Raw genomic sequence first — 26872 nt, forward strand, 5'->3', positions numbered from 1 at the left:
ATTTTCGAAAATTTCGAAAAAAATTGAGGTTTTGCACTGCGACCTCCGGTCTTTTGTGCCCTCTCCTATATGACATATCACGTTACCAAGTTCCAGCATCATGTACAATTCCAGGAGCCTGCTGAGCGCGACTGAGATGATGTAATCCCTGTTTGCGCAGATGGAACCTGGGGCCTTTAGCCTGCTTCTGCATATTGCTGGGCAATCCAGAATCAGGTGTTCCGTTGTCGCAGACCCGCAATTTCTGCAAGAGACCATGTTGGACAAGTGCTTCCTGAGTCTGCAGTGCCCTATATAGAGCGCGAAAAGGAGACGCAATTTATGTCGGGGAAGGTTGATCATACCTAAAACCTTGCAAGATTGTATCCTCCCAGAAGCAGCTTGGCATGGGGCATTCCCGCTGCCAATGCTATTCTTTCCGCACTCTTTCCTCCATGCATCCGGGCATCTCCTTAAAAGTGTGAGACCTCACTGTAATGCATGGTGCTGGCCCCCATCATTCTTGACGCTGCCTCAGAACGGCTAGTTCGGCGTACAATATCATACGGGTAAGCTTTGTGGTGTATTAAAACTATCAATCAATTGTTTATACAGCTTTCCCAGCGCTTTCTGCAGCTATCAGTCTCTTCAGCGGAATAAGTTCTGAGAGCCAAAGAAGTTGATAAGACTTGCAGTTTACTGGTGGACCGAAAATTGCACCCAACTCAGACGTGCATGCCCCGCCTTCGATGATCCTACATGAGAAAAGTCGAGCAATGCAAAGCAGCATAGCAAAAAGAAAAAATGGGAGAAACTATGCGAGGATATAAGCAAAAACCCCTGGGGACTTGGGTATACGATAGTAATAAAGAAACACGGCGCTCGATCAAAGCCACCTGACCTAACCGCTGCCAAAATGGATCACATCGTAAACGTACTCTTCCCACACACGAAAAAGTGCTAGTGATCCGGAACATACTTTAATATCTTCGCAAATTCCCCTGTTTACCCTCGAAGGGTTGCAACTAGCCACTTGCAAGCTCACAACCAACAAATGATCCGACGCGGACTGGATCCCATAAGACGTGCAGACGTGCTTAAAAAGGAAAGCAGGCGTAAGGTAGTCCCCAGAAAGAGTCGAATCTTGCGTCCAAGCACTAGAACAATCAGGATAAGGTTCTTTGAGCATATGGAACCAAAAAATGTGTTTACATTCTTAAACTGTTGATTAATTAAAGTTAAGGGCGATTAAAACGATGGCGTTTCGATTTTCTTTTCATTATAATCCATTATTTTTAGAAAAGAAATCTGTTATGGCAGTTCTCTCTTCCTTATAAACCGTTACTTTCAGCAACCTAGCAGAAATCTTGCCGTTCTGGCAGCAATTTAGCGATCTTCTAACAAAATTTGGCTTGAAATTTAATTTCAGCTAACTAAATTAGACAAAACGTATTATTTTTATAGTTATAATTAAAAAAATGGATTCAAGATTTTAGATGAAACTCAAAAAGAGAAGTTAGGTGAATTAATGTAAGGGTGTAGAGTGATGTTTTTCAAGAGTAAAGGTGTGTAGAAAGCTGTAGAAAAATGTAAACGATCCCATTTCTTTTTAAGACTCCCAGCTATGCTTAGTAGTTCTGTTAGCGTGATCCGCACTGTTAAAAATTACATTTTTAAAGAGTTCTGTGTAAGTATGTATTTAATATTTTAATGTATTTTTGTTTTTATTTTTTTGTTTATTTACTCATACAACATGTCGCTCATTTTTTTTTTTGTTTAATTATTTCAATTATTTTTCTTCGTTTTTTACTTTATTTGTTGCAGTGTAATTTCATTACTGTAATTGTGACATTGAAAAGTTTTAATTATAAAAAGCATGCTTTTAGGCGCAGCTATTATTCACTGACTTGAAAGCTTTATTCTTGGTTTTTGTATATATATTGAATATTCTTGTTCTTGTTTTTGTTTTTGTTTTCCATCTGCTGTCATAAAGCTTCGTATGCAACGCTCATTAGCTTATTAAATAGTCTCCAAGTATTTTTGTTCGTGTAAAAATATGCAAATATTGTTTTAGCAAAGTAATTTTAGCTGTACACATACATACGTATGTATGTGTGCATTTAAGTATGTATGTATGCATGTATATATGTACATATATTTTTATTTAAATTATTTTACGCTTAATAGGCATTTCAAAAAGTGGACGCTGATTGCATTTGTGGCATTTTTAGGCTTTAATTATGCTTGCACACACACACAAATAGATTATATGTATGTATACATATGTACATACATATGTATGGGTGTGTGTGCAGCTTGGTATAAATATTTTTTTATCGTAGACAGACATATTTTCATGTACGACGGTGAGCTGTTGTGACGGTAACGGTGCAAGTGACGGTGCTTTTTAGTTTTGTTTTATAGCATTTATTGTGTAGTGTTAAATTTTTTTCGAAAGAAGTTAATGTTTATAGCAAAAAAAAAATTGGAAAAAAATTTTTTTTTTCCAAAAATTATTGAATAATAAATATAAAATAATAATAAAGTAAATCTGAAAACAAAACTTTTTTTTCAAGTTTATAGCAAATAAAATATGTGAATTATTTTTCAAAAATAATTAAAGTTTACAGCAAAAACAAATTGGAGAAAAAATATTTTTTCCATAACTTGAAGTCTCTCTAACTCGAAGTTTTACAATAACAAACTTCACAGTAAAAATATTTCTACAAAAAGTTATAAATTCGTTCACAATAGGCGAAAGTATATTTTTTATATAATTTTTTTTTTTTTGATTTTTTAAGTTTTTTTTAACAAAATTATGGCAAAGTAAACCTTATTATTTGCTTAATAAGTAATCAAATGCTACAAGCTCTTGGTTGTAGTTCATTCAAAATGTTTGGTTGTTGTTGTTTTTATGCTATTTCTTTTAATTTTAAATTGTTTATTAAATTGCTATAAACTTTTGTTTGTAATTTAATAGTTTTATTTGTTAAATCGGCATAATTGATTAATTTCTTCAATACTTTTTTTATTTTTGTATTTTTTTTTTTGTTAGGATATTTTATTTAGTTTTTTATTATTCCTTTTTTTGAGTTTTTTAGTTGAATGTTTTCTTTATCTATTATTACTGATTTTTTAAAACTTCACTTTAACTTCACTTTTTTATTTTTTTTTTGTTATTAATAGGCTTTAAACTTTTGTTTTTCGGTTTCCAATTTCACTAATGGTTACTTACTTACTTACTTTATTTTAGCTTATTTATTTGATTTTACATATTTTTTTTGTTATTTGTTTTATTTACATTTTGCATAGTTTATTGCTTACTTTTATTTTCTTTAACAGTTAAATGCTATAAACTTTTATTTTCGTTAAATTTTTTAGTTTTTGTGTCTTTTGTTTCAAATAAAATTATTATCACTTTTAATTTAATAATAGTTTGTTTAATTTAAATATATATTTTTAGTTTTGTATTCATTTTTTGGCTTTAAACTATCTTTTTATCTAATTTATAACCACTGTTTATTTTATTTTATATATTTTTATTAATTATTTGTATTAAATTTTTTCTTTATTTATATTTTTATTTCATTTATACAACTTTTATTTTATTGTATTTTTATATTTTTAGTTTTATTTAAATTTTAAATATTTTTTTATTTTAAATTATAATTTTTTTATTTTATTTATTTTTTTATTGTATTTTTAAAATTATTAGTTTTCTTTTATTTTTTTAACCTTCATTTATATTTTTATTCAATTTATATAAATTTTTTTAATTTGTTTTATATTTTTATTATTTTTTTCTATTAAATTTTTTGTTTTTAATTTATATCAATTTATTATTTTAATTTATTTTTGTTTTTTATATTTATATTTTTTATTTAAGTAATTTTAGTTTTTATTAATTTTTTGACTTTATTAATATCTTTATTTAATTTATATCAACTTTTTATTTTAATTTATAATGTTTTATATTATTTTTTGTTTAAATTAAAATTGTTTGATTTTTTTATTTTATTTTTTATTTTTTTTTTCTGTGTGAACAGTACTCGCAATTGTAGGCACAGTAAACGCTTGTTAATCAGTATTATTTATTATATTATTTTCAATACACTAACCGATTTAATAAGCATTCGGTTATGCATTTGTGGTTATGTTTTCAATCACACTAATAAGAATGATAATTTTATTGCAAATATCAGTGGTGTTATGCGTTTCTGTTACCTGTTTCTTTGTTGTTGTTATTGTTGTTTTAAACATATACATACATTAAGTATTTGTAAATATATTACAAGCATAAAATTCACCTAATTAAAATCACTTCAGACGCAAATCACTGTTTTGCGAGTTATAAAAAAGAATACCTATTTTCTTTTCACCAATTCCAACATATCTAGCTCCAATGGTAAACCAAAAATTGCGCAACTCTTTTATATTTACTTTTATTTATTGTATTTTATTTCATTTTTATATAGTGTTTACTAGTAAATTTTGTATGCCGGCTACTATTTGGGATATGCTACTGTAACTACCACATGTAATTGTGTATGTTTGTATGTATATTCACAAGCCACTACTAATTTTAACAAAATTTCTAGGTTAGCTTATTTTTTATGTTGATTCTTTAATTTTAACTTATATTTGCTATTTGTTTTTATTTTTATTTTTTGTATTTTCAAAGAAATATTACGTGCTGTGTGTTTGGCCTAAATTGGCTTGTATGTATGTATTGTGTGAGTAGCACACTCATATGGCTTATTTGCTGCTGCATTGTTGGGTCAACTACGGTTCGTATCTTATAATTATACATGCACTTAAAAAAATAGCGCGCAATTATTGCTTATGATTGAACATTTCACATTGGCTTAAATTAATTGTATAATTTTTACGGCATATTTTCACTTTAAAGATAAATTTTAATTATTCTTTGTGTAATGTCATAATTATGCATGCTTGCAATCAGGGTTGCAATTTATGCGTTAAAATATAATTGAATTCACATTTGAAATAAACATAGAATTGATTAAATATAATTTTTTATACCTAAAAACGATTGGAAAAATAATCCCAAAAAACGGATTAAAATTCATTTTTTTGTTTAATTTGCAAAAAATTTCTTTAATATTTGTTTTTATTTTTTATTTAATACGGATTTTGGGATTATTTTTTTAACTAAAATAAATTTTTGTTAAAATTTAAAATAATTACACTTAATTTTAATAGCATTGAAAAAAAATAAAATTAAAAAATGATTAATTAAAATTAAAACAAAAATATTTTAGGTAATTTTAGTATTAATTATTATTTAAAAAACTAAAATTTAAAAAATATGCATACATATATAAAAATGTAAATTGAAAATAAAAAAAATACATTAATTAAAATTAAAAAAAAAAAATTTAATCAAAATTAAAACTTTTAAAAATTAAAATTAAGAAAAGCTTAAAAATTAAATTTAAAAATAAAAAAGAATTTAAAAATTAAAAATAAAAAAGAATTTAACAATTAAAAATAAAAAGGAATTTAAAAATTAAAAATAAAAATTTATTAATTAAGAAGAATTTAAATTGCATTTGTAATTCCAACACCATGTATTAAAAATAAGATTTTCAAAATCGGAATGTTGAAAATCTATTTTTAAATACGAAAATTTTGTAAGAAAAAAATATTTGCAACCCTGATTCTTGCAATACTCTACACATTTTACATTTCATTATCGATATTCTACTTAATTATTAAGTTTATTGTTTGCTTTTACAATATCCAGTATTTTATATTTTTCACTTTAGTATTTTTACGAGTTCTACCCATTTCTTAACAATTATTTTATCATATTTAAAATACTTTGATGCTTGCGTGTAGGTATGTAAATGTTGTCGTTTTGTTTTTTTTTTTTTCTTGCCTTATTTGATGTGTATATAAATGTTAAATATTATTATTTTCACATAAAATGCAATTTTCGTATTATTGCAAATACTTACAGCGTTTTTTAATTTTTTGATTAGTTTTACTTCACTTTTTGTTTTTTTTTTTGTTTCTTTTCTTAGAAAATTTACTCTGTCTTTATTATTAATATTATTTGTGTGTTTTTTTTTTTTGTATTTGTATTTTCAAATCGAAGGCGCAAAATATGTTGACTATAGAAAAGCGTTACATTTACAACACAAGTATGAACAGCAACGTATGACATAACAATGCAAAAGTGCTAATATGAACTTAATTGTATACAAAAAAATAATTATTATTATTTTCGTTTCGCTAAAAAAATAAACGCTTTCTTCTTACAATTCTAAACAACAAAATATTTATGACTAACATTTATGCAAAGCGCTAAGTGTTTGCTTATCGTACTATTTTATGTTTCACTTTCCACTAAATAATATGGTTTGACATAATTTTATTTTTTTTCGAATCTTCGTTATTTTTCTTTTTTTTTGTTATACATCGTAAAATTTTGTTTTAGCAACACAACAGCTAACCGGAGGTGTCTCAACAATTAATCACGCACACACATTTTGCTTACAATTTGCATACCATTCTGCTACTAACGTTACTCCTCTATCAAATCTATCAAAATTTCACATTACCATTGCTCTGCATTGCTAAAAACGGTAAATGGCATTTAATACATTAGCTGGAATGCCCATTAACTTTCAGCCGGCTGATTTGTTGTGAACTCGGTTATGCCATCTTTGACCATCTTCTCTAAAATATCCGTTACGTAGACAGCTACATCGGTGTGGCTGCGCTGGCCACGCAATATAAAAGGCATTTCCAGCAATGGACCGTACTTGGGTCGTTCTCTCTCATCTTTGTTTAAACTAACGAGTTGAAATATTCATAAGAATTAAAAAAAATATATGTATAATACACATATCTACACAGTATTGCTTACCATGTATTCACAAAATCTACAAATTCCTGTGAGAACTCCATACCATTATAAGAAGTCTGCAGGCGTGGGGGATCACCTTTCACAACCTGAAAATTAATGAAATAAACAATAAATCTTATATTCTCTCACCGTTTAATTTATAAAGACAGCCGGAAAACCGAAATGGAGTACAAATTTATATGCGCCTAAGTGCAAGAACCACAGCAGCATCTCCCACCAAGATTTTGAGTTATGTTTTTTGCTATTTCAATAGCAAAAACCTCTGCCGCCTTCTTTAGCAATTTAGCGCACCCATCCAAAATCAGACAACTGACATATATCAATATACTCACTTGATACAACTGTTCGAAAACTGAATCCCATTTCGGATAGGGAAACAAACCGGTAGCGACCTCCATCAGCGTTATACCCAACGACCAGACATCACTACGTACATCGTAGCCCTTAGCGCGCTCGGGATCAATACGTTCAGGCTATGAAAAAAAATTATACAATTTCATAACTGCAATCACATATTTAAACGCTAATACAAACTTACCGCCATATATGGCCTGCAACCGGCATCCTTGGTCTCCGCAATCGAATCTACTAATTTTCCACAAATACCGAAATCACACAGCTTAATATCGCCACGGCGATGCAACAAAATATTGCTGGGTTTAACATCACGATGAATGATCGATAACTCTTCTTTTAAGTAGTTTAACGCTTGCACAGTAGCCACAGTAATTTTAGCTAATATCGACTCTGGTATACGTTGTTGTTTACGTTCGTAAATGTATTTGTAGAATTTATCCAAAGAGGTATCCATTAATTCCATGCATATCCAGCAGTCCCCTTCCTTAAAGAGCGCACCATAAAACTGTACTATGTAGGGACATTCGTTTGAATTCATCACCACTTCCAAGTCCATTAACAATTGTTTTTGTTCTTTTTCATCGACAGTGGATCGTATGCGTTTCACAGCCATTACCTTGCCTGCTTTAAATATCATCTTGTTTACAGTGCCAAAAGCACCGCGACCAATCTCACCAAGATCAGTTAAATCATCCGAAGTAAAGTGATAGCATTCTTCATCGATGAGTAACTTTCCACAGGCTTGTTGTTTTATGCGTTCACGGGTGCGTTCTGTAAAAGTGATTAAATATAATTGGAGTGCAATAATTAAATAAGTAAATATAGCTGACATACAAACTAAGCGATGAAAATTAAGTTCTTCTTTAAAAGACAAAATTTTTTTGATAAAATATTTTCAAGAAATTTGACATGGTTACAGTTCAAGGCAACACCACAATATACAAAGAAATGTTTTGAATCGGACTAATATAGCATATAACTGCGTTAAAAAAATTGGTTACGTATTTTTATTTACCTTGGTTGTTTGTTGTTGCAACCGGCGGTGCTACCGGTGCCACTACTGGTGCTGGTGCTGGTGGCGCACAAAATCGTTGCACCAAATTGTGTGAAGAGGAACTGGAGGCTGACGATGTAGACAAATTGGACGAAGCTGAACCGGATGAAGTTGAAGAAAATGAAGGCGGTTGGCGACCATTAAAACTGCCCAAATTCAATTCACTCGGCGGATTGCGAGGACGGCTACTTCCAGCTTAATTTATATGTAATATAAAATGTATATAACTTCAATCAAATTATTAATTATGCTTGACTAACCTGCAAAAAGATTACTTGGACGTTCGGCCATTTTATTTTTTTCTGTTTAAAGTACTATTAGGATATAGTATACTTAATTAAAAAAATGACTCTCACTACGTCTCCTAAAGTTGGCAATTTATTGATGACAAACTCTATGTGGGTATTTTGAGCTTCACAGTTGTTTTTGTCGACCACAAAATATATATTTTTAATACTAAATTAAACCGCTATTAATGCAGCACCTCGTTGCAGTTGCAGGTGCAGGTACAAGAGATCCTTGTCGATTTTTCCACAAAACACCGAAAGAGCGAAGGAACAACAGAGTACAAATACAATGGCAGCAAGGAGAATGACTGTCTGTCATACAATTGTCAATTTCGGCCACGAATCAATTTCAATTTCAGTACTTATTACTGACTACGGGCTATTGTGTCTACGGATACAAGTTCTGATATATATCATTTAAGTAACACGCACAACGCGTGTAAAAAATGTAACAAACTGCTGCACAAAATATTAAATTTACACTTTTAACTCCAGTGAAAAGTTTATAAGTTCTTTTGTATGAATCCACTGAAAATGATTGGAAAGAAAATGTCAAAGAATTGTAGCGTTGCATTCGAATATAATGGAATGCATTAACAATTCTATATTACCTTTTATTTTGCACTAGGGTGCTTCAATTTCAAGAAAATTTCTTTTAGATGATAGTGCATAACAATAAATTATATCAAGATTTGCGAATATTTAATTTAAAAAGTTTGGAATACATAAAATTAAATTAAATTTAATAATAAAAATATTTAATTTTCATTCCGAAAATCACTATTACAAAATTGAGAAAACAAATTAATATTACGACTTTCACAAATGAACGTTGTTAACTTTTTACATAAAATAACAGCCAATCTGTACATTATTGAAATTGGGAAAATATCTTTTTCTAATACTGCATAAAAACCCTGGTCCGTTCCGGTAAGGTACATGTTTTGGTCATTCTCCGAAGATTTGTAATGAAATTATATTTTTCTAATAATGATATTCCGTAATGCCTAAATCATATGCCCAATATAAAGATTTAAAATTTCTGGTTGACTTTATATGACTGTAATCCTTTCACCCTTTCGTTCAATAAAACTTTGTTATATGCACAGATAAAATTTTTTCAGCTATGACTGTCAAATTACCGGCAAATTGATTGTCGCATCTCTCGTAGGGTTACTATTTTATCAAAAGTATCTACTGTGAATGATCAGTTGTAAGAACAAATTACTTTTGTTCGTTCGCTATATTTTAGTACTGAACGAAAAATTCTTCATTAAAGTAAATTTGACAAGAATTTTGTTTACAAGCAAGTTTGTTTTGTTTATTTCTCCAATGGATTGGCCAACAGAAAAGCTGTTACGACTCATTGAGCTTTTTAAAAAAAATCGCTGCCTCTGGGATCCTAAGGATAGAAACTATAAGAAAAGTAACGTTAAAGACAGGGCTTGGAATAACATCAGCGATGAGTTGGGAAGGAGTGCCATTGAAACTAAGAAAAAGATGGAATCGCTCCTTGCTTCATATCGTCGAGAGCGTAAAAAATATGAATTAGCTCTAAGCGGTTCTCATGCGGACAAGGGGTATATTTCAAAGTGGTTCGCGTTTAATGCCATGAGTTTTATGGCAGACAGATCATTCGATAGAAGGCCCATACGCGATATAGTATGTATGTAAAATAAAAATAGTGGAAATAATGTCTAATGGTATAAAAATTACTTTTGTAGCATCATGATCCTTTGGACGAAATATTACAACAAGATAGTTCTCACAGTCAAGACTCCTACGAGGTTAATTCGAAGCGTATAAGACCAAATGAGAAGGAAAGTCCGCGAGGAAGTGTAACATTTGATGTAACGCACCCTGCAATGACTAAAGAAAAAGAGAGTACAAACTCCTGCTGTATTAACAGGAGCGCTGCCGAATTCAAAAGGCGAGATGCAAGTGATATATTCGGAGAATATATTTCTACTAAGCATCGAAAATATAGTGACCATGTCAAAAACATAATAGAACATCAAATTGCACAAATTTTGTTTGACGCCGATATGGGTCTCTACAATCCTGGCACAACAACGACAGTTACGATAACCGCCCGATCGCCAACTGTAGAAACGGACACAGGAGGCACTTCGGAAATCATTTATGAAAAATAGTGCGAATAAGTAATTGTAATTATAGAATTTAAACTTAAAATAAATGTGTTTAAAGCATAGGCAATATATTCGAATTTTGTATCAGAATTCTGTTTTACGGTTTGTTGTTGCACTATCGTACATACAGCGCAGACAATTACATTCCTACGTCAGTCGGGTCTAAGTAACCGGAATGGACGCGGATTTTATGCAGAAAAGGACTGTTAACTCGGCACTTCGAAATTACCTCAGCAAAACAAAAGCATTTTTTCATCAAAACTGTCTGAAATGACAGCTAAAAAAGCGACAACTTTGCTCTTACTTATCCCCACAGAATTTACAGCGTGAATGACGTCATGAGCAAGAAGAGGAATTGCAACATAAACAAGAGCCGCAGACTTACATATTTGGAAAATCAGCGTATAAAGTTCAATAATTTGAAAATGAAATGTTCAGTGGTAGGCTGTAGCAGTGATTATATGAATCCATTGAAAAAAACCTTCTATAGCTTTCCAACCGACGCAGCTGTTGCTCATAAATGGGTTTTATTTTGCCAGCAACCGAAAGAATTTAACTATCGGAGTAAATTTATTTGCAGAGACCACTTTAAAGACGATGACTTCCTAAATCTTGCACAATTTAAAATGGGTAAATATATGTTTTTAAATCAATGCAAATGCATTATTTGCACTGAAGTGTACATAATATATTAAGGTTTTGCACTGCGACTGAGAATAAAGCGCGATGCGGTGCCCACCATCCGACGAATATCCACTGGACCAACAATACGGGAGCTACGTATTCAACGGAGGGAACAAAAACAAATTGTCAATGATCTATTACGAAAGTATAACCAGGAACAGAAAGGTATTCTTTAATACTATTATCAAAGTGGCAACTGTATTTAATGAATATAACTTTGACTTAATTTTAGTGAAAATAAAGTTAGCTGATCGTCAGTTTGACGAAGTATGCAACACTCAATCTGCCAAGGGGTCAGCGCCAGTTACAAACAATACAAATGGAAAAGAACACACCGGTAAGCAAATAGAGTTCATTGCTAATGGATTTGACGAAATAAGTACTCAAGCCACCAAAGGCTTAGGGCTGGTTACAGACAATACAAATGACAGAGAAGACTCCGTAGAGCAAATAGATTTTATTGCAAATGTATTTGACGAAATATGCAGCACACCAGCCACCAAAGGTTTAAGGCCAGTTAAAGCCGGTATTAAAAATAAGTTGTCAGACTTTGCCATATGTAATGACAAAGAAGACACAATATCTGAAGACTATATCCACAATAAAATTCAGTTTGAGGAAGTGAAGGTGGGGAACAAAAAGGACTATCCTGTTAATGTGTTTGAGGAAGTTGATGAGCTACGGGAACAAATGTAAGTGCATTCATTCTTAGCTAACTACTAAAAAGTATATATAAATTAATTTATTTTATGTACCGACAGCAAACTTTTGCGAAAGGATAATATTTGTCAGCGCCGAATCAATAAGGGACTGTGCAAGAAGCTTGAAAAATGGAAGAGATTAAATATACAGAAGGATATTCGTTGTGCAAACAGGATTAGTAGAGTGAATGTGCTATTAAAAAATAAAACTCAGGAATGTAAAAATCTAGAGGAAAAGCTAAACTCTATTTTCACCAGTGGGCAAATTAACAAAATGAAATCCCTAAAACTTAATTATCAATGGGATGAGGAGGATATTGCCAAATCCTTAATCCTATATAGATCAAGTGGCAAAACATATAAGTTGCTTTACGATAATGGTTTCCCTCTGCCATCAGTGCGTACTATACAGAGATGGGTTTGGAGTCATAAAATCGACCCAAACAAAGATGGAAATTACGCGAAAAACATAACTGCAACAGAAAAAGTAATTGATATACTGGGAAGAGAGAATACAATTGATCCATTAAATATAATTGACCCGGAAAATATAAACGAAGCAGAAAAATTAATTGAAACAGAACACGTAATTGAAGCAGAAAAATCAATTGAAACAGAACACGTAATTGAAACAGAAAATATAATAGAAACAGAAAATTTAATTGAAACAGAAAATTTAATTGAAAGAGAAAACCTAATTGAAACAGGAAAATTAATTGAAACAGAAAGCTTTATTGAAACAGGAAAGTTAATTGAAACAGAAAGCTTTATTGAAACAGAAAACATAAATGATCCAGAAAATGTAATTTTGGAAACTCATATGAACGATATAGATCAAACATTCGTTGACTATGCAATTACGATAGAAATAGTTTAAACATATTTATTTTCAACCAGAATTCTTTTAAGCTTCTTTGAAAAAAAATTATCTTAATTTTACAATTTCTAGCTATAATAGTTTTTGTTTATTTTTTCTGTTGTATCGTCTCACGCCTTTTGCCTATAAATTTTAAATTGGTTATGTTATGTTCATTTTTAAGGAAGATGCAAGGACAACTTTTAAATTTGTCCTTAAGTATATATGTATATGAATTAATTAAATTTTAAGTTTATAGAGTACAAGACTATTCCTTTAATAATTTTAATATAATTTTTAACAATTTGAACACATACAGAATATAAAAGTTGTTTTGTGTAGTACTTTGCAATAGTTGACCAGGGGTGATTTTTTAAGAGCTTGATAACTTTTAAAAAAAAAACGCATAAAATTTGCAAAATCTCATCGGTTCTTTATTTGAAACGTTAGATTGGTTCATGACATTTACTTTTTGAAGATAATTTCATTTAAATGTTGACCGCGGCTGCGTCTTAGGTGGTCCATTCGGAAAGTCCAATTTTGGGCAACTTTTTCGAGCATTTCGGCCGGAATAGCCCGAATTTCTTCGGAAATGTTGTCTTCCAAAGCTGGAATAGTTGCTGGCTTATTTCTGTAGACTTTAGACTTGACGTAGCCCCACAAAAAATAGTCTAAAGGCGTTAAATCGCATGATCTTGGTGGCCAACTTACGGGTCCATTTCTTGAGATGAATTGTTCTCCGAAGTTTTCCCTCAAAATGGCCATAGAATCGCGAGCTGTGTGGCATGTAGCGCCATCTTGTTGAAACCACATGTCAACCAAGTTCAGTTCTTCCATTTTTGGCAACAAAAAGTTTGTTAGCATCGAACGATAGCGATCGCCATTCACCGTAACGTTGCGTCCAACAGCATCTTTGAAAAAATACGGTCCAATGATTCCACCAGCGTACAAACCACACCAAACAGTGCATTTTTCGGGATGCATGGGCAGTTCTTGAACGGCTTCTGGTTGCTCTTCACCCCAAATGCGGCAATTTTGCTTATTTACGTAGCCATTCAACCAGAAATGAGCCTCATCGCTGAACAAAATTTGTCGATAAAATAGCGGATTTTCTGCCAACTTTTCTAGGGCACATTCACTGAAAATTCGACGTTGTGGCAGATCGTTCGGCTTCAGTTCTTGCACGAGCTGTATTTTATACGGTTTTACACCCACTTGCTGCGAACGGCGACGAATCGACATTTCACGGTCTTCAGCCACACTCTCAGAAACAGACGCAATATTCTCTTCTGTACGCACTGTACGCATTCGTGTGGTTGGTTTAATGTCCAATAAAGTAAACTGAGTGCGAAACTTGGTCACAATCGCATTAATTGTTTGCTCACTTGGTCGATTATGTAGACCATAAATCGGACGTAAAGCGCGAAACACATTTCGAACCGAACACTGATTTTGGTAATAAAATTCAATGATTTGCAAGCGTTGCTCGTTAGTAAGTCTATTCATGATGAAATGTCAAAGCATACTGAGCATCTTTCTCTTTGACACCATGTCTGAAATCCCACGTGATCTGTCAAATACTAATGCATGAAGTGCCTAACCTCAAAAAAAATATTTGGAATTTTTTCGCTTATTGCGAATGATACATTGCAATTGACAGACAGCCGTCGCGCGCAAAATTTTTCACAATCCATGCTTTCTATCTCTTTTTATACAAACAGCTGTCAGCATGCTAAATAAAAGGTACGAAAGAGAAAAACGTTAGCCAACATTTAACAACGGAATTAAGCGGCATTTTGGCCAGCAGTAATCAAAACGCATTCAGATTCCATTATACTTACGAAAACTTAAGTGTGTGGACGATTATTGCACTTGCATACTTTTAATTGGAATATACACAATATTTAAAAATATATCATAATTGGAGAGTAGTTTTAACAGTTGACTGCAAACAGTTTTTACAAAGGTAAGCATTGGATTGTGTTTAGCAGCAGACTTTTGTTGTGTGGTCACCAAGCGTTTTGTGTCATTTGTTTTCACTTATGATTAATAAGTTGACATCATAATATAAAAAAATTGCACGTAGTCAAGTAATGTGTGAATTTGTGCATTTTGCTATTACATTGGGAAATATGTGATTCTTGAAATGCAGAGCCTAGCACGCGTCAGAAAAGGTGCTGGGGAGATGATGGTGGTGTGGGTGAATGAACCTTCCTACGTCGTTTAATAATCTGCAGCTGGATTTCCCTTTATATTTTGCTTTTGCATATTAGCTCTGCATATTTTTACATACCTACCTATGTACGCGCAATGTGCATTTTTTATGCGACCCAAAACATTGATATTGGCGGGCGAATTTGTTATATAGATTTTACCCGCCTTAACTTACATTACGCTACGTACTGCTTAAAATGGCACATTAATAGAATTAACTAAACTAAATAGCGCTTGAATATCATTATATTATATATTTATTTGTAAATTAGTATTATATATACATATATGCATTTTGAATTGTACCTATAAAATGTTTCATTTGTTTGCAAAAAATAGCGGTCTATCGACCTTGCACAAGGCGCATAAAACACGTTTTTAATGTACATATATATATATATTTTTATACCCTAAATAGGGTATATTAAATTTGTATCGACTTTTGTAACATCCAGACGAAAAAGAAAAATTATAAGCATGACAAGCTAAATCAATTTAGCTTTGTCCGTCTGTGTGAATATATACGAACTCCCTCTGTTTGAGTTACCGATCTTGAATTTTTGTAGGCCTCATTTATTCCTCAAAAAGGTGCTCGTTTGTCGGAATCGATATCGGACCACTATTGCATATAGCTGCCCAACAAACCAAGATCGAAATAATCTCCTTGTATGGAAAAAATTTTTATCTTCACGAAAATCAGTACGGATAGGATTGTTGTATGGAATTTTTGTATTTGTGAAGGGTATTATAGCTTCGATGCAACAGAATTTGATTTTTTTCCTTTAACATCTGTTTCTGGCAACAACAACAAATATTCGTAATATATGCATTTAAAAATCGTTTGCAAAAATAATTCCAATGGAACGTATGAAGTTCATTCGCATTTATGAAATGTTGATGAACTCCAAATATGATCTTCATTGAACTTGTTTATTTTCTCCAAAAAGCAAGTTTTGTTAAAAAAGGGATAAGGTTAATTTTATACTTGGTTGACACATTTCTTATTCACGTAAATAATGGCGGCAATTTTCTATTGCACACATATTTAAATTTTAGTAAGAATATTAAATGATAAAGAATCTGTTGAAATGAAAATGCCTGTATGAGATTGCCAGTTGTTGTTGTAACATATTCATAAAATGTTTTATGACTTAATACTAACAAATTAAGAAAAATTGTCGAAATATAAGTCAATCAACTCGCCTCCCTATGATCCAACCTAATCGAAACATCTCACTTCCTAAACCTCTCGTTGTAGGTTAACTTACCCACCCCTCCAAATAATGTCCAATAGACCATTACAACAACAACCTCAACACTCAATTTATCTACATATGTATGTACATACATACTTACATATGTATATTCAAATATCTAAGAAAGGTACCACAAAGACTTAGCGCATTTAATCACAAAGCCTACAGCTTGCTATTAATAAAATTTATTTACTTACCTCAAATATGGAAAACTAAACAACCAATTGCTGTTTAAATAGATTTTTTTTTATTAATTTTTGTATTTATTATAATATAATTTTAAATTTTAAGGCAAAGCGTTTACATAAAAATAATGTAGCTTCTAGTATATAATATATAATTTTCATTACATTATATACCATATGTATATTGCACGTACATATAACATATATGCATATGTAAAGTAGTTTATTATTTTTCAATTTATTTGCCATTTTCTTGCTGGTTACGTAATTTCATTAGCATTTTTGTATTAGTTTATAATTAAATATTTTTGATAAAGCATTTTCTTGAACTCCGGTAAGGATAATTATGTTTTTAAAACAATCCATCAATGCATTATCAATGCATTGTTTCTATTGTTGATATATTTTTGCAATTGTATATACATATGTATTGAAGAAATGTGTTTTTGTTTATGGTTTTTGGTTTATGTTGCGCCGTTGGAACTTTTTTTTTTACTATTCAAAAATCAGAAATAACAAACGTCAAGCTAAAAAATGGTTTGGAATAAATCTTAATATTAAAATAAAATACTAGAAAAACAAGTTTAGTGTTATTTTCAATAAAAACCGTTAACTTCGGTTACCAAAGATATAATGTCCCTCACAGTTGCATTTCTTAAAGCATGAAAGGGTATAAAAAATATCGTAATCTTCATTTTGATCATTCGGATTGCTTGGTAGCTATAAGCTATAGTATTCCGATCTGAACAATTTGTTCGGAGATGGTATCGCTGGTTTGGACAATAATTCGTGCTAAATTTCATGAAAGTATCTCGTCAACTAAATAATTTTCCCTAAAAGGACATTTATTTGTAATTAATGAATATGGAGTTTATTCTGAAAATGAAAACACCACATTGAAACTGTGGTAATAAACTTAAATATGAAAGTTAAATACGTAATTTAGGTTAGGTTCAGTTTGAAATGGTGTGTTAAAGGCGAAAAGTTTTAGCTACGCATATAGATATAAATACATATGCATGTGGTTGTAGATTTTTTGTTTGTTTTCAATTGGCGGGTAGTTGAGTCTTAATCAGACTTTAGCTGCATATGTTTGGAATATTTTGCTTTTTTCTACAATAATTATAATTAACTAACAATTTATCTAATTTAAGGCTACAAGCAGCGCTATAACATTTTAAAGGTGCATTTTATTTTTTATAGAAAAACTTTTTTTTTTACTCTTATGACTTAGTGTAAAATTAAATAATTATATTTTTAACGCACATTTGTTTTGTATAAAGTAAGTTTTTACATAAGTGAATCGGTTTATTCAGCATATTTTTGTAAATATACATATGTATGTTTAGACAGTTATTTGTAAGTGTAAATTCTATTCATATTAATTTTTTTTTGTAAAAAAATAGTTGTATAAGTATACATACATACATATATAAGAATATAAGCGTGGCTTTTATTTTGAATCAAAAAAGTTGAACTTTATTATATAATATTTAAGACATTTTGTGCATGACACTCATTTGTAGGGTATATTCATAAATTAGATGCTACTAAATTTTATTCCGCAGCAATTATAGGCATAATAAATAACAAGGCGAGCTTAGAAGGGTGCATCAGGTATTTGAGTACAAGCTAACATAAACTGTTGTGAATTTCTGGATTGGAAAGGATTAAATAAAATAATTAAATTTCATTTGAATGATTTATTGAAAACAAAAAAAAAACCTTTTTAATCCCAAGTACTAGATTCAAAGAATCCCAACAATCGGTTTAAAATAAATTTTTTAGAAAGAACGAATTTTTTTTTTATAATTTCGGGGTACTTCGTGTTATTGTTGTTGTAACGCCAAAAAACTTCTAAAGCAACTTCAGGGGAATTTCTTTTTTTTTTAAAAAAAAAGCTTATTCTTAATAAAATATAAGGGAATACTTACTGGTTACTATCTGGTGGCGACACACGCCACCCCACAAGATGGGGCTGACTGATCGAGAAGACTGCAGGAAATGCCTAGAGCAGGGCACTAGGGAAAAAATGGAGCACCCCTTGTGCACTTGTCCCGCATTGGCAAGACTACGCAAGCATCTGGGGTCTTCACGGCATGATACACTGGAGGAGCTATCGATAGTGAGGCTGCAGAGTATATTAAAATTTGCGAGCAAGTGAACTCCATCTGTCATCGCAATGGACCTAACTGGTCTATGCTTGGTTTATTGACCTCCCATATTAACCTAACCTAATAAAATTTCTACATAGTTTAGCGCCTTTTGTCTGATTTATATTTAGTTACTTTTAATTATAGTTTTCCAGTTAGAAATATGTAAATTTTCCCTGTTTTTTCAACTCTCAATTGTAGAAAAAAAGTTGACAAAAATGAAAATCGAATTTATTTCCACAACTTTTAAATTATAAAATTCGCAACACTGGCTTGGATCTATAGAGTTCATCTTAATTTCGTCCCCTAAAACTTCCGTGTGAAGTGAGGCATATCCATATTATTATAACTTTTGTCGCAAGGAAGACCAAAAAGTTAACTTTTACTCTCATTGTCTCTATTATTCAGCAGATAACTGATTTTGCGTAGTTAAAATTATGCGAACCGCAAACTGTTTCTCAAACAAAAGCAAAAATAATTATAATTTTTTAGGTTAGTATAATGATCATATTTTCAAACTATTAGTATCTAGCTAGAATGGTTGTCAAGTAGATTGTTGATAGCTTCAAATCGCTTCCTGAAGAAAAAAATTTAAGTAATAAGTAGCCTTAGAAATGGTCTCAAATGCCCAGCGCGCCCTATATACATAAATACGTACATAGTTTGTTAGACCCATAATTCTTGTATAAAGCTTTTCTTAAATAAATTGCATTAATGACTGATTTTTAGAGTGAATACAAAACTATCATGAAATGTGTGATTTTGTTTACAATAGTAAATGAGGATAAACTATTTACTTTAGTTTTTTTAAATATTATAATTTTTTATGTAATGTAGAAATATTTCATTAATATTTAGAGTTATTATTTTCTCGATCCTTTGTCAAAGCAGCACTGTTTTAGTCAGTTTATTTTGTGTCGGCCATTTGCTTGCTTGTTCAACAGCTATAAGTTACAGTTACATTTACACTTTAATTACATTGCATAACTAACCAAGTGCAGCGCTTTGTAATTAGCTGGATTTCCTAAAATATTTCACCAGTACACATATTTCCACGAAGTCCTCGACCGTTTGCATGCGTTAGCTTGCAATTGTAATCGCTTTGTCACTCGATACGCACCTACAAAGCCTGCACGGCCTTGTGCGACCTTAGACGACCTCCATCGACTAAATCATTAGCGCTGAAAATGGATTGTAACGCATAATTTTCGACAGCAAAATCCATAACACTGACGTTATGCCGCACAAGACAACACCGCCCCAACCCAAATCCAAACTCCATGATGTCAGAAATATGCGTGCGCCCAATAACGGTTTAGCCATAATTGCTACGCCGCCCGGTCGCGCCACAATACCGTCAACGGTGCCATCATAGTCGCTATCCAACATGGGTCGTCCTTGTTGCCGTTTAAAATGTATAATCATAAGCGTGAAGAGCGCAAAGAGTGCTGCAATAAGAAAAGCAAAAAGTATATAAATATTTTCTTCAAGTAAAAAAGTAGTAAGTTACAATAATTTGTATGTCGTCAGGCAGTTGCCTTCAAATATAAAATTGTCTGCAGCAATACTACTTCCTTGCGTAGTGTCTTTCTACGGTTTCAACTTACCCGCTAGTAGATACATGACGCCTGTGATTAGTATGGCGCTTATTTGACGCTGACAAACACCGAACGCGCCCACCAATGCTGCGCTGCCCAATATAATTAGGCAGACCAATGAACAGGAAATTGACAAGTTTTGCATTCCTTTAGTTTATGTAGGGAAGAATTACAGTTATATTTAATATTTAGTTGTGCTGTTATGTAGGCGAAATTTTATTTAAAACTGTTTGTTAGATAAAGATTTAAGGTTATGTAGGAAATTGAAGTAATATTTGCACAACTTAAAAAATATGGTGTATTATATGAAATTTTGACTACTTTTAAAGTGTATTTGAAATTCTAATTTTATTTTAATTATTGTTAGTATATAATATGTTTAAGTATTTATATGATTGTAATGTTATCTAAGTATATGCGCGGTTTTGTGTATAAAAAAGCTTAAGCTGTGCGCCAAACAAATGTTTATGAAATATGAAAATTGCTAAGAAAATGTACGCGTTGTTGTTGTTTAACTACGTTAAAGCTTTCCCAAATAGTTTCAGAAAATGGTAATTCTTTTGGGATTATATAGAGACTAGGCCTAGGTTCTTTTGCGAATTGCAGGTTCTGCGACTTGAAGTCTGAAACTCCGGAACACCTGTAGGTGCAAGAAAAAGACCCTTGGAGCCATGTTTCCAAATAGGGATCACGTCGTCTCAATAGCACCTAGCAGTATATTGGAATTTATCACTTTGGTGGGGCTAAATGAGAGTGCACAATAGACCTTAGGTCGCCATGCAATCCTAATTTACTTATCTAATCTAATTTATATAGACCCGCCTATTTTAATAACGTCTGACAGTACTTCATCATCAATACTTATACATTTAATATACCGCGGCATCTGTCCCTTTAATGCTCCGTAAAAGGTATATTAAGCATGCCAAGAAGGTCGTAACATTCTGGCTGAAACGTCGGATAACCATCAAGTATATACATATATAATATATATACCATATATACATTAACAGAGTCATAATTTTTTTTGATTTAGTCATATGCTTCTGTCTTTCTGCACATATGTATGTACGTAAACTAATCCCTATGTTTTTGAGTTTTCGTTTTGAATTTTACCGACCAAAATCAAGCCTTTGTATGGTAAACTTTTTTATTTGATACGGGTTTTTCACGATTATTATCCAAAGCGGCGTTACAATATACGCACAAATTTTTCAGATTAGACTTTTATAGCATATAGCTGCCATATGAAGTGACGGTTCAAAATGAAGATAACGACTTTTTTTATACCCTTTTATGCCAGAAGAAACGTAATGTAGTCTCGATGCAGCCGAAGTTAACGCTTTATCTCGTTAGGTTTTGAAATTGCATACTGATAATTGGCATAAAAACCAAAAAATATTTATATACATATGTATATTTAAATATCTAAAAAGGCATGTAAATACATGCTGCTCTATGGAAGACTAAAATACGAAAAAAATGGCAGCATAAAAAATTAAATTTATGTATAAAAAATAACTTGAATCATTGAAGTTAAACATTTGTTATCATTGCAAGGAAAACACAAACATACTTATATAAAAGTTATATAATTTATTATAAATTGCTGATAATGGCGAATGCACATGAAATCGAAGTCGGCAGTCTTAGCCATGACAATGCTGCAGCGCTAGCAAGTGGTATAGTGAATGGTGAAAAGCGCAAACGTGGTAGTCCACGTCGGAGTGCTGGCGTAAAACCAAAACCCGGTACGTCTTTAGTATCGAAGATGAAGATTGTCGATGGCAAATTAATGAAAAGAGCTGTGGGCATGCCTAAAAAGCTGAAGACTGGCAAGCCTGGTAGGCCCCGCAAGGTTTATGTTTGGGTTGAAGTAAAATAAAAAATATGAAATTTGATTTGAAAAGTAAAAATATATATTTTATATAACGACAGACGTCGAGAAAAACAATAATAAAAGCTCGAAAGTCTTTTGTAGGAGAAATACTCTCCCTTATTACAATTTGTAAATTAAGTTTTTTTTTTTCAAAAAATAAGCAGAATTAGTTCTGTTGAAATTATTAAAAAGCGAATTTTAAAATGGTTTAATGTTATTGCGCATATAATTAAAAATATGCTTATAATTTTTGCATCATAATTAGCATTATATGCCGATTTTTCGGTAAATTATATTTTTTTTATATATATATATGTAACTACAAATGTCGCGTCTGTAATACTTGTCACCAAAAATATTTACAACTTATTTTCATAAAAATAAAAATGTGTAATTTGAAGTGAAGGACATTGCCAAGTTCACGCATTAATGCACAACACATTGGCGGAAGAGCCGAAGTGCCGAGGAAATGCGTTGTGCTCATCCATGAGATTGTGATGGGTTAAAACCATATCAAACGAACTATAAACTACATACATATATATATAAATTGAAATGAACACGCACATACACTTGTATATATGTATGTAAGTGTACTGTCTGTCGCAAGCTGACATTGTTTTTAATTTATTTCACGTGCTATTTGCATATCCTTGCACACATCGGCATATTCCATATTTAATAATTTATTCATGTACTTTGGCTGGTTGTTTTAAAGTGTCAGCAAGTAAATATTTTTGATTTAAAAATCAACTCTGCGGACTTATCAATTTTTATAATACTCTCGCAGTTGTTTGTAACCACTATAGTGTTTCGTGGTACCAAAAAAATTTAATATTTTGCACATGGCCTTTTCTCCCCCAGAAGCTGCTCATTTGTCGGGACCGGTATTATAGCTGCCATACAAATTGAACAATCGAAATAAATTGCTTGTAAGAAAAACTTTCCTTTGACAAGATATCGATAGATAGATCGGTGAATTATTATATTCTCTCCCATGAAATGATAAAATTTAAGCTTATCTGTCATATTTCATAATTTTTAAAATGCTTTTTGAAGCAAATGTCAATTTTGGAAATTAATATTCGAAAATATTGTGGAAATGGAAATGATTTTAGTAAAAATGATTTGGCAGCGGAATGGGTATGCTAATATTTATATATTTGCATAAAATTATACATATATCAAATAAGCATATGGCTGGCTAAAAAGTTAATTAACTAATCTAAATCATGCATAACTATAAGCAAGTACGTAATATTGATTGTTAAGCTCTATTATAAATATAACTAAATGCGGAAATAGTTATTCAAAGATTTGCAGGTACAACCTACGTGATTAGAAGAATCTTGAGTTGTTGACTATTGAGCGACGAAGAATTTGATGCAGCGTAAAACTACAGAGAATATGCTCTTTGTTATATAAACTATTTTTGCTTTACGAAATTCATCTAAATGCATATGCAGCCAATTTGAAATACATAAAGAAACCTAACCTATTATTCTATTATCTATTATATTTCATAATATTAATATGTGTAAGTATGTATTTCAATAATTTTTATAAACTTCTCGTTAATTGCAGTTTATTTTCAACAATTAAAACGTAAAATATATATATATAAAGATGTCAACAGATGAGCAAAATCCTGTAGTATCCAACGATGATGGCAGTGCTGCAAAAGAAAGCCGATTTAATGAGGACGATATCGAGTCTATCGACCTGGAACAAGCAAAGAAATTCCTTGAAGCCAAAGAATTGTACTGTTATGGTTCACGAAATTTTCTTTTAAAAAACTACAGCGATGCGGCTGATATGCTGAGTCAAGCATGTGCCCTCTATGAAGAATTGTATGGCGAGCAGTCGAATGAATTGGGCATGCCATATTTGCTGTAAGTGCCACTTAAAGCGAGTTCAACAAGCAGAAGCAGACTAAAAAGTAACAATTTTGCTTTTATTCCTTTTCACTTATAGCTATGCAAAATCCCTGATTGCCTTAGCATTGGATGAAAACAAAGTCATCGATGTGCCGGACGAAGAGGAACTCGATGATGACTATGATGATGACGATGGTGATGATGATGATGGAGACGAGATGGCCGTCGATGCATCACCAACCGCGAAGAATGGTGGTAACGGTGCGGCGGCGGCGACGAGTGCCTCCTTAAAAGGTAACAAAGAGAAGAGTAATGAAATGCAGGTGGATTCAACGGTTAAAGCACCTGTTGCCGCAACGCCCGTTGAGGATGATGAAAAGCCAAGCACGTCAAATGGCGATGCTTCTGGCGAAGAAATTCCGGATGTAGAAAATGACGCGGTGAGTACCACTCGAAGTTAATTTCATTTTGAAATAAGTACGTGTTTTGAGCACTTCAAATGCAATCGAAATGATTTGAATTGAATTTGGGAATTGTCGCAAACAATGTGTGGCTCACGCCATGCGCAATCAACTGGCTATGCGTTGTAGTTGCCAAACACACAAGCAGCGTTGTATTTGTAGACTTTCACAAATTAAATTTTTCGTGGGCGGGAGCAAAGTACTTATGTACATTCGGATTTTGCAGAAGTTTGGGGGATAAAGTTGGATTGGGTTAGATTAAAAAAAAACAAAATTAATCAATACATCAATGCAATGAATTACTTAAATGAGATGAAAACAATTTAAATAGAAAAAGTTGAACTAAAAAAATTATGTTCGTAACTTCACAAATAAATCATTACTTTTTTCTTCTTTGTGGAATTTCTGTGATATGATTTGCTTGAACGGCAATTTTCTTTGTGTCTGTTTTCTTTTTTTCTAATTCGAGCACATTTCTTCATAATTCTTTGCCACTTGACCTTTAGACTTCCAATCTGCAATTGGCCTGGGAAATCCTTGAGTTGGCTGACAAAATTTTCTCACGTCAAGGCGGAGAAGGCATGTCAAACTTGGCTGAAGTGCGAACCGAGCTGGCTAATATCGAATTCGAGAACAATTTGCCGGAGGCAGCACGTGATGATTACAGTAAATATAAAACATAACAGTACAAATAAAAGCACCCCACATATATACAATTTTGGTTTTCTTACACTGCTCTAATGCTTTCTTACTTTGCCTCTAATGCTTTCTCTCTCTCTTTCTCTCTGTATCTCTCATCGTATCATCCATGCAGCGAAAGCCTTAAAAATTTACCGTGAAATGCCGCCAAACTATCGCCGCGCCATGGCAGAAATACATTACAAAATCGGTCTAACCTATTTGCTGCAACAGATGAACAAAGAAGGCGCTGAATCGCTGAAAGCTGCATGCGAGCTGATCGATGGTGAAATCAAGGAGATGCAAGAGTGCGAAGAGGAGCTCAGCGAGAAGCGGAAGAACAAAATACAGGATTTGGAGGAGACCAAACAGGAGATTTGGGCGAAAATATCTGAAATTGAGGAGACACAAGCGCAGGTGCGATATACACAATAAACAACAACAATAGTTACTTATAAGTCTTATTTTTCTTTGCATAGAACGTTGCCGAGGTGCGCGCTGCGCTGGATAGCTACATCAAGCCGATTGGCGCATCAACGGATTCAAATGGCGCAGGTTCCTCCACAGCCGCAGGATCAAGTTCAACGGCGGGCGCGTCGTCCTCAAGCGCAGCCAAGCCGACAGATATTTCACATTTAATTAAACGCAAGAAGCCGAGTGAGAATGCGGATGCTGAGGTTGAGGCGTCACCAGCCAAACGACCAACTGCCTAATTATTTTATGTTTTTCGTGCTGCCGTGTTTTTTTTATATTTATTTTATGAACTTTTTTCGTTTTTTAATGGCAACAAAAGAGTGAAAATTTCGTTTATATGTGCAGGAAGAGCATAATTTTTCTTCGAAGAGTTCTTATTAAGGTTTAAAAATTAGTTACTTTTATTTGTATTTTTTTTGTGTTTTTTCTGCTGGTCAAATTTTTGATTTTTTGCTTTGTTTTACGTAAACAAGATTTCTTTTTATTTTTTCGCAACACTTAAAAAAGACAAATTATTATTATATTAGTCCGAATTTGTTTCTTTATGTTTTGCGTTTTTTACTAATTCAATTGAAGTCAGAATTCTTACAATTTTATAATTTTGTTTTCTCGCTTTCACCACTTACAATGTTGAATTTTCTTAAATTTTTCTACAAAGCTTCTAGTTGTAAGCATATACTTTGAAAATACATACTTATATAAATATATACTTAAATTATATAATGAATAGTCGATCTTGCTAATTATTGTATTGTTATTTTTTATGGCACAAATGTTTGTTATCAAACTCATTTCTACACTACTCTCCCCTACTGTAAAAAACACAACAAAAAATGCGTAGTGTTAAGTTAAAGAATCAAATATATTAATAATATTCCTAAAAAAACAATTTTTTTCTAAAAATATTTAAACAGGATAATTTAAGTTTGCCATAAAGCTTGTAAGTACCAAAAGGAGACGACGAAGACTAACAATTCCCACGACAGCCGGATCTACGTTACCGTAATTGGCCTGGATTTTATCCGGCCAAGGGCTGTTTCTTCGGAAATCTAACCTGGTTTGAATCGGTAAGTTTTAGTGTAAGTTTGTCATCAATGGAGCAACGTCTCGCAGCAGGGTTACTGCGTATCCTGC

At 32.1% G+C, this 26872-nt stretch overlaps 4 protein-coding genes across 13 annotated transcripts in view; 2 read left to right on the forward strand and 2 right to left on the reverse strand.

The window, feature by feature from the left end:
* Positions 1-4403: 4403 nt before the first annotated feature.
* LOC105222491 (dual specificity mitogen-activated protein kinase kinase 4) lies at positions 4404-9118 on the reverse strand. The gene is made up of 6 exons (XM_011199838.4): positions 8546-9118; positions 8247-8480; positions 7413-8002; positions 7207-7347; positions 6875-6960; positions 4404-6800 (listed from the first exon to the last, which is right to left on the reverse strand). Exons 1-6 carry the CDS (start codon positions 8574-8576, stop codon positions 6626-6628), a joined length of 1257 nt encoding a protein of 418 aa, XP_011198140.1. The 5' UTR covers positions 8577-9118; the 3' UTR covers positions 4404-6625.
* A 663-nt stretch (positions 9119-9781) lies between these two features.
* On the forward strand, positions 9782-13013 carry LOC105222488 (uncharacterized). 2 transcript variants are annotated; one of them, XR_007422045.1, is made up of 5 exons: positions 9782-10234; positions 10297-11352; positions 11419-11571; positions 11639-12098; positions 12168-13013. XR_007422045.1 is itself a non-coding variant. In XM_011199836.4 (4 exons), the coding sequence occupies exons 1-4, from the start codon at positions 11061-11063 to the stop codon at positions 12982-12984; spliced, it is 1722 nt and encodes a 573-aa protein (XP_011198138.2). In that variant the 5' UTR covers positions 10777-11060; the 3' UTR covers positions 12985-13013. The 2 variants fall into 2 exon arrangements, 1 of the variants encoding a protein (XP_011198138.2); XM_011199836.4 differs by lacking the exon at positions 9782-10234 and having other exon boundaries at positions 10777-11352.
* A 1750-nt stretch (positions 13014-14763) lies between these two features.
* Positions 14764-26627, forward strand: LOC105222486 (protein NASP homolog). Its single transcript, XM_011199833.4, has 6 exons — positions 14764-14929; positions 23833-24140; positions 24223-24565; positions 25093-25252; positions 25401-25681; positions 25744-26627. The coding sequence occupies exons 2-6, from the start codon at positions 23875-23877 to the stop codon at positions 25975-25977; spliced, it is 1284 nt and encodes a 427-aa protein (XP_011198135.2). The 5' UTR covers positions 14764-14929; positions 23833-23874; the 3' UTR covers positions 25978-26627.
* LOC105222487 (uncharacterized) overlaps positions 16658-26872 on the reverse strand; it is a 66431-nt gene continuing 56216 nt past the window's right edge. For all 9 annotated transcript variants that reach the window (XM_049450627.1, XM_049450626.1, XM_049450625.1 and 6 more), the window contains exons 3-4: positions 20379-20516; positions 16658-20219 (exon numbers count right to left, since the gene is read on the reverse strand). In XM_049450627.1, coding sequence (XP_049306584.1) covers positions 19939-20219; positions 20379-20514 — 417 coding nt within the window. In that variant the 5' untranslated portion in view covers positions 20515-20516 and the 3' untranslated portion in view covers positions 16658-19938. The remainder of the gene's footprint in view (positions 20220-20378; positions 20517-26872) is intronic.

This window comes from Bactrocera dorsalis, chromosome 2, assembly GCF_023373825.1.
Source record: "Bactrocera dorsalis isolate Fly_Bdor chromosome 2, ASM2337382v1, whole genome shotgun sequence".
Lineage (NCBI taxonomy): Eukaryota > Metazoa > Arthropoda > Insecta > Diptera > Tephritidae > Bactrocera > Bactrocera dorsalis.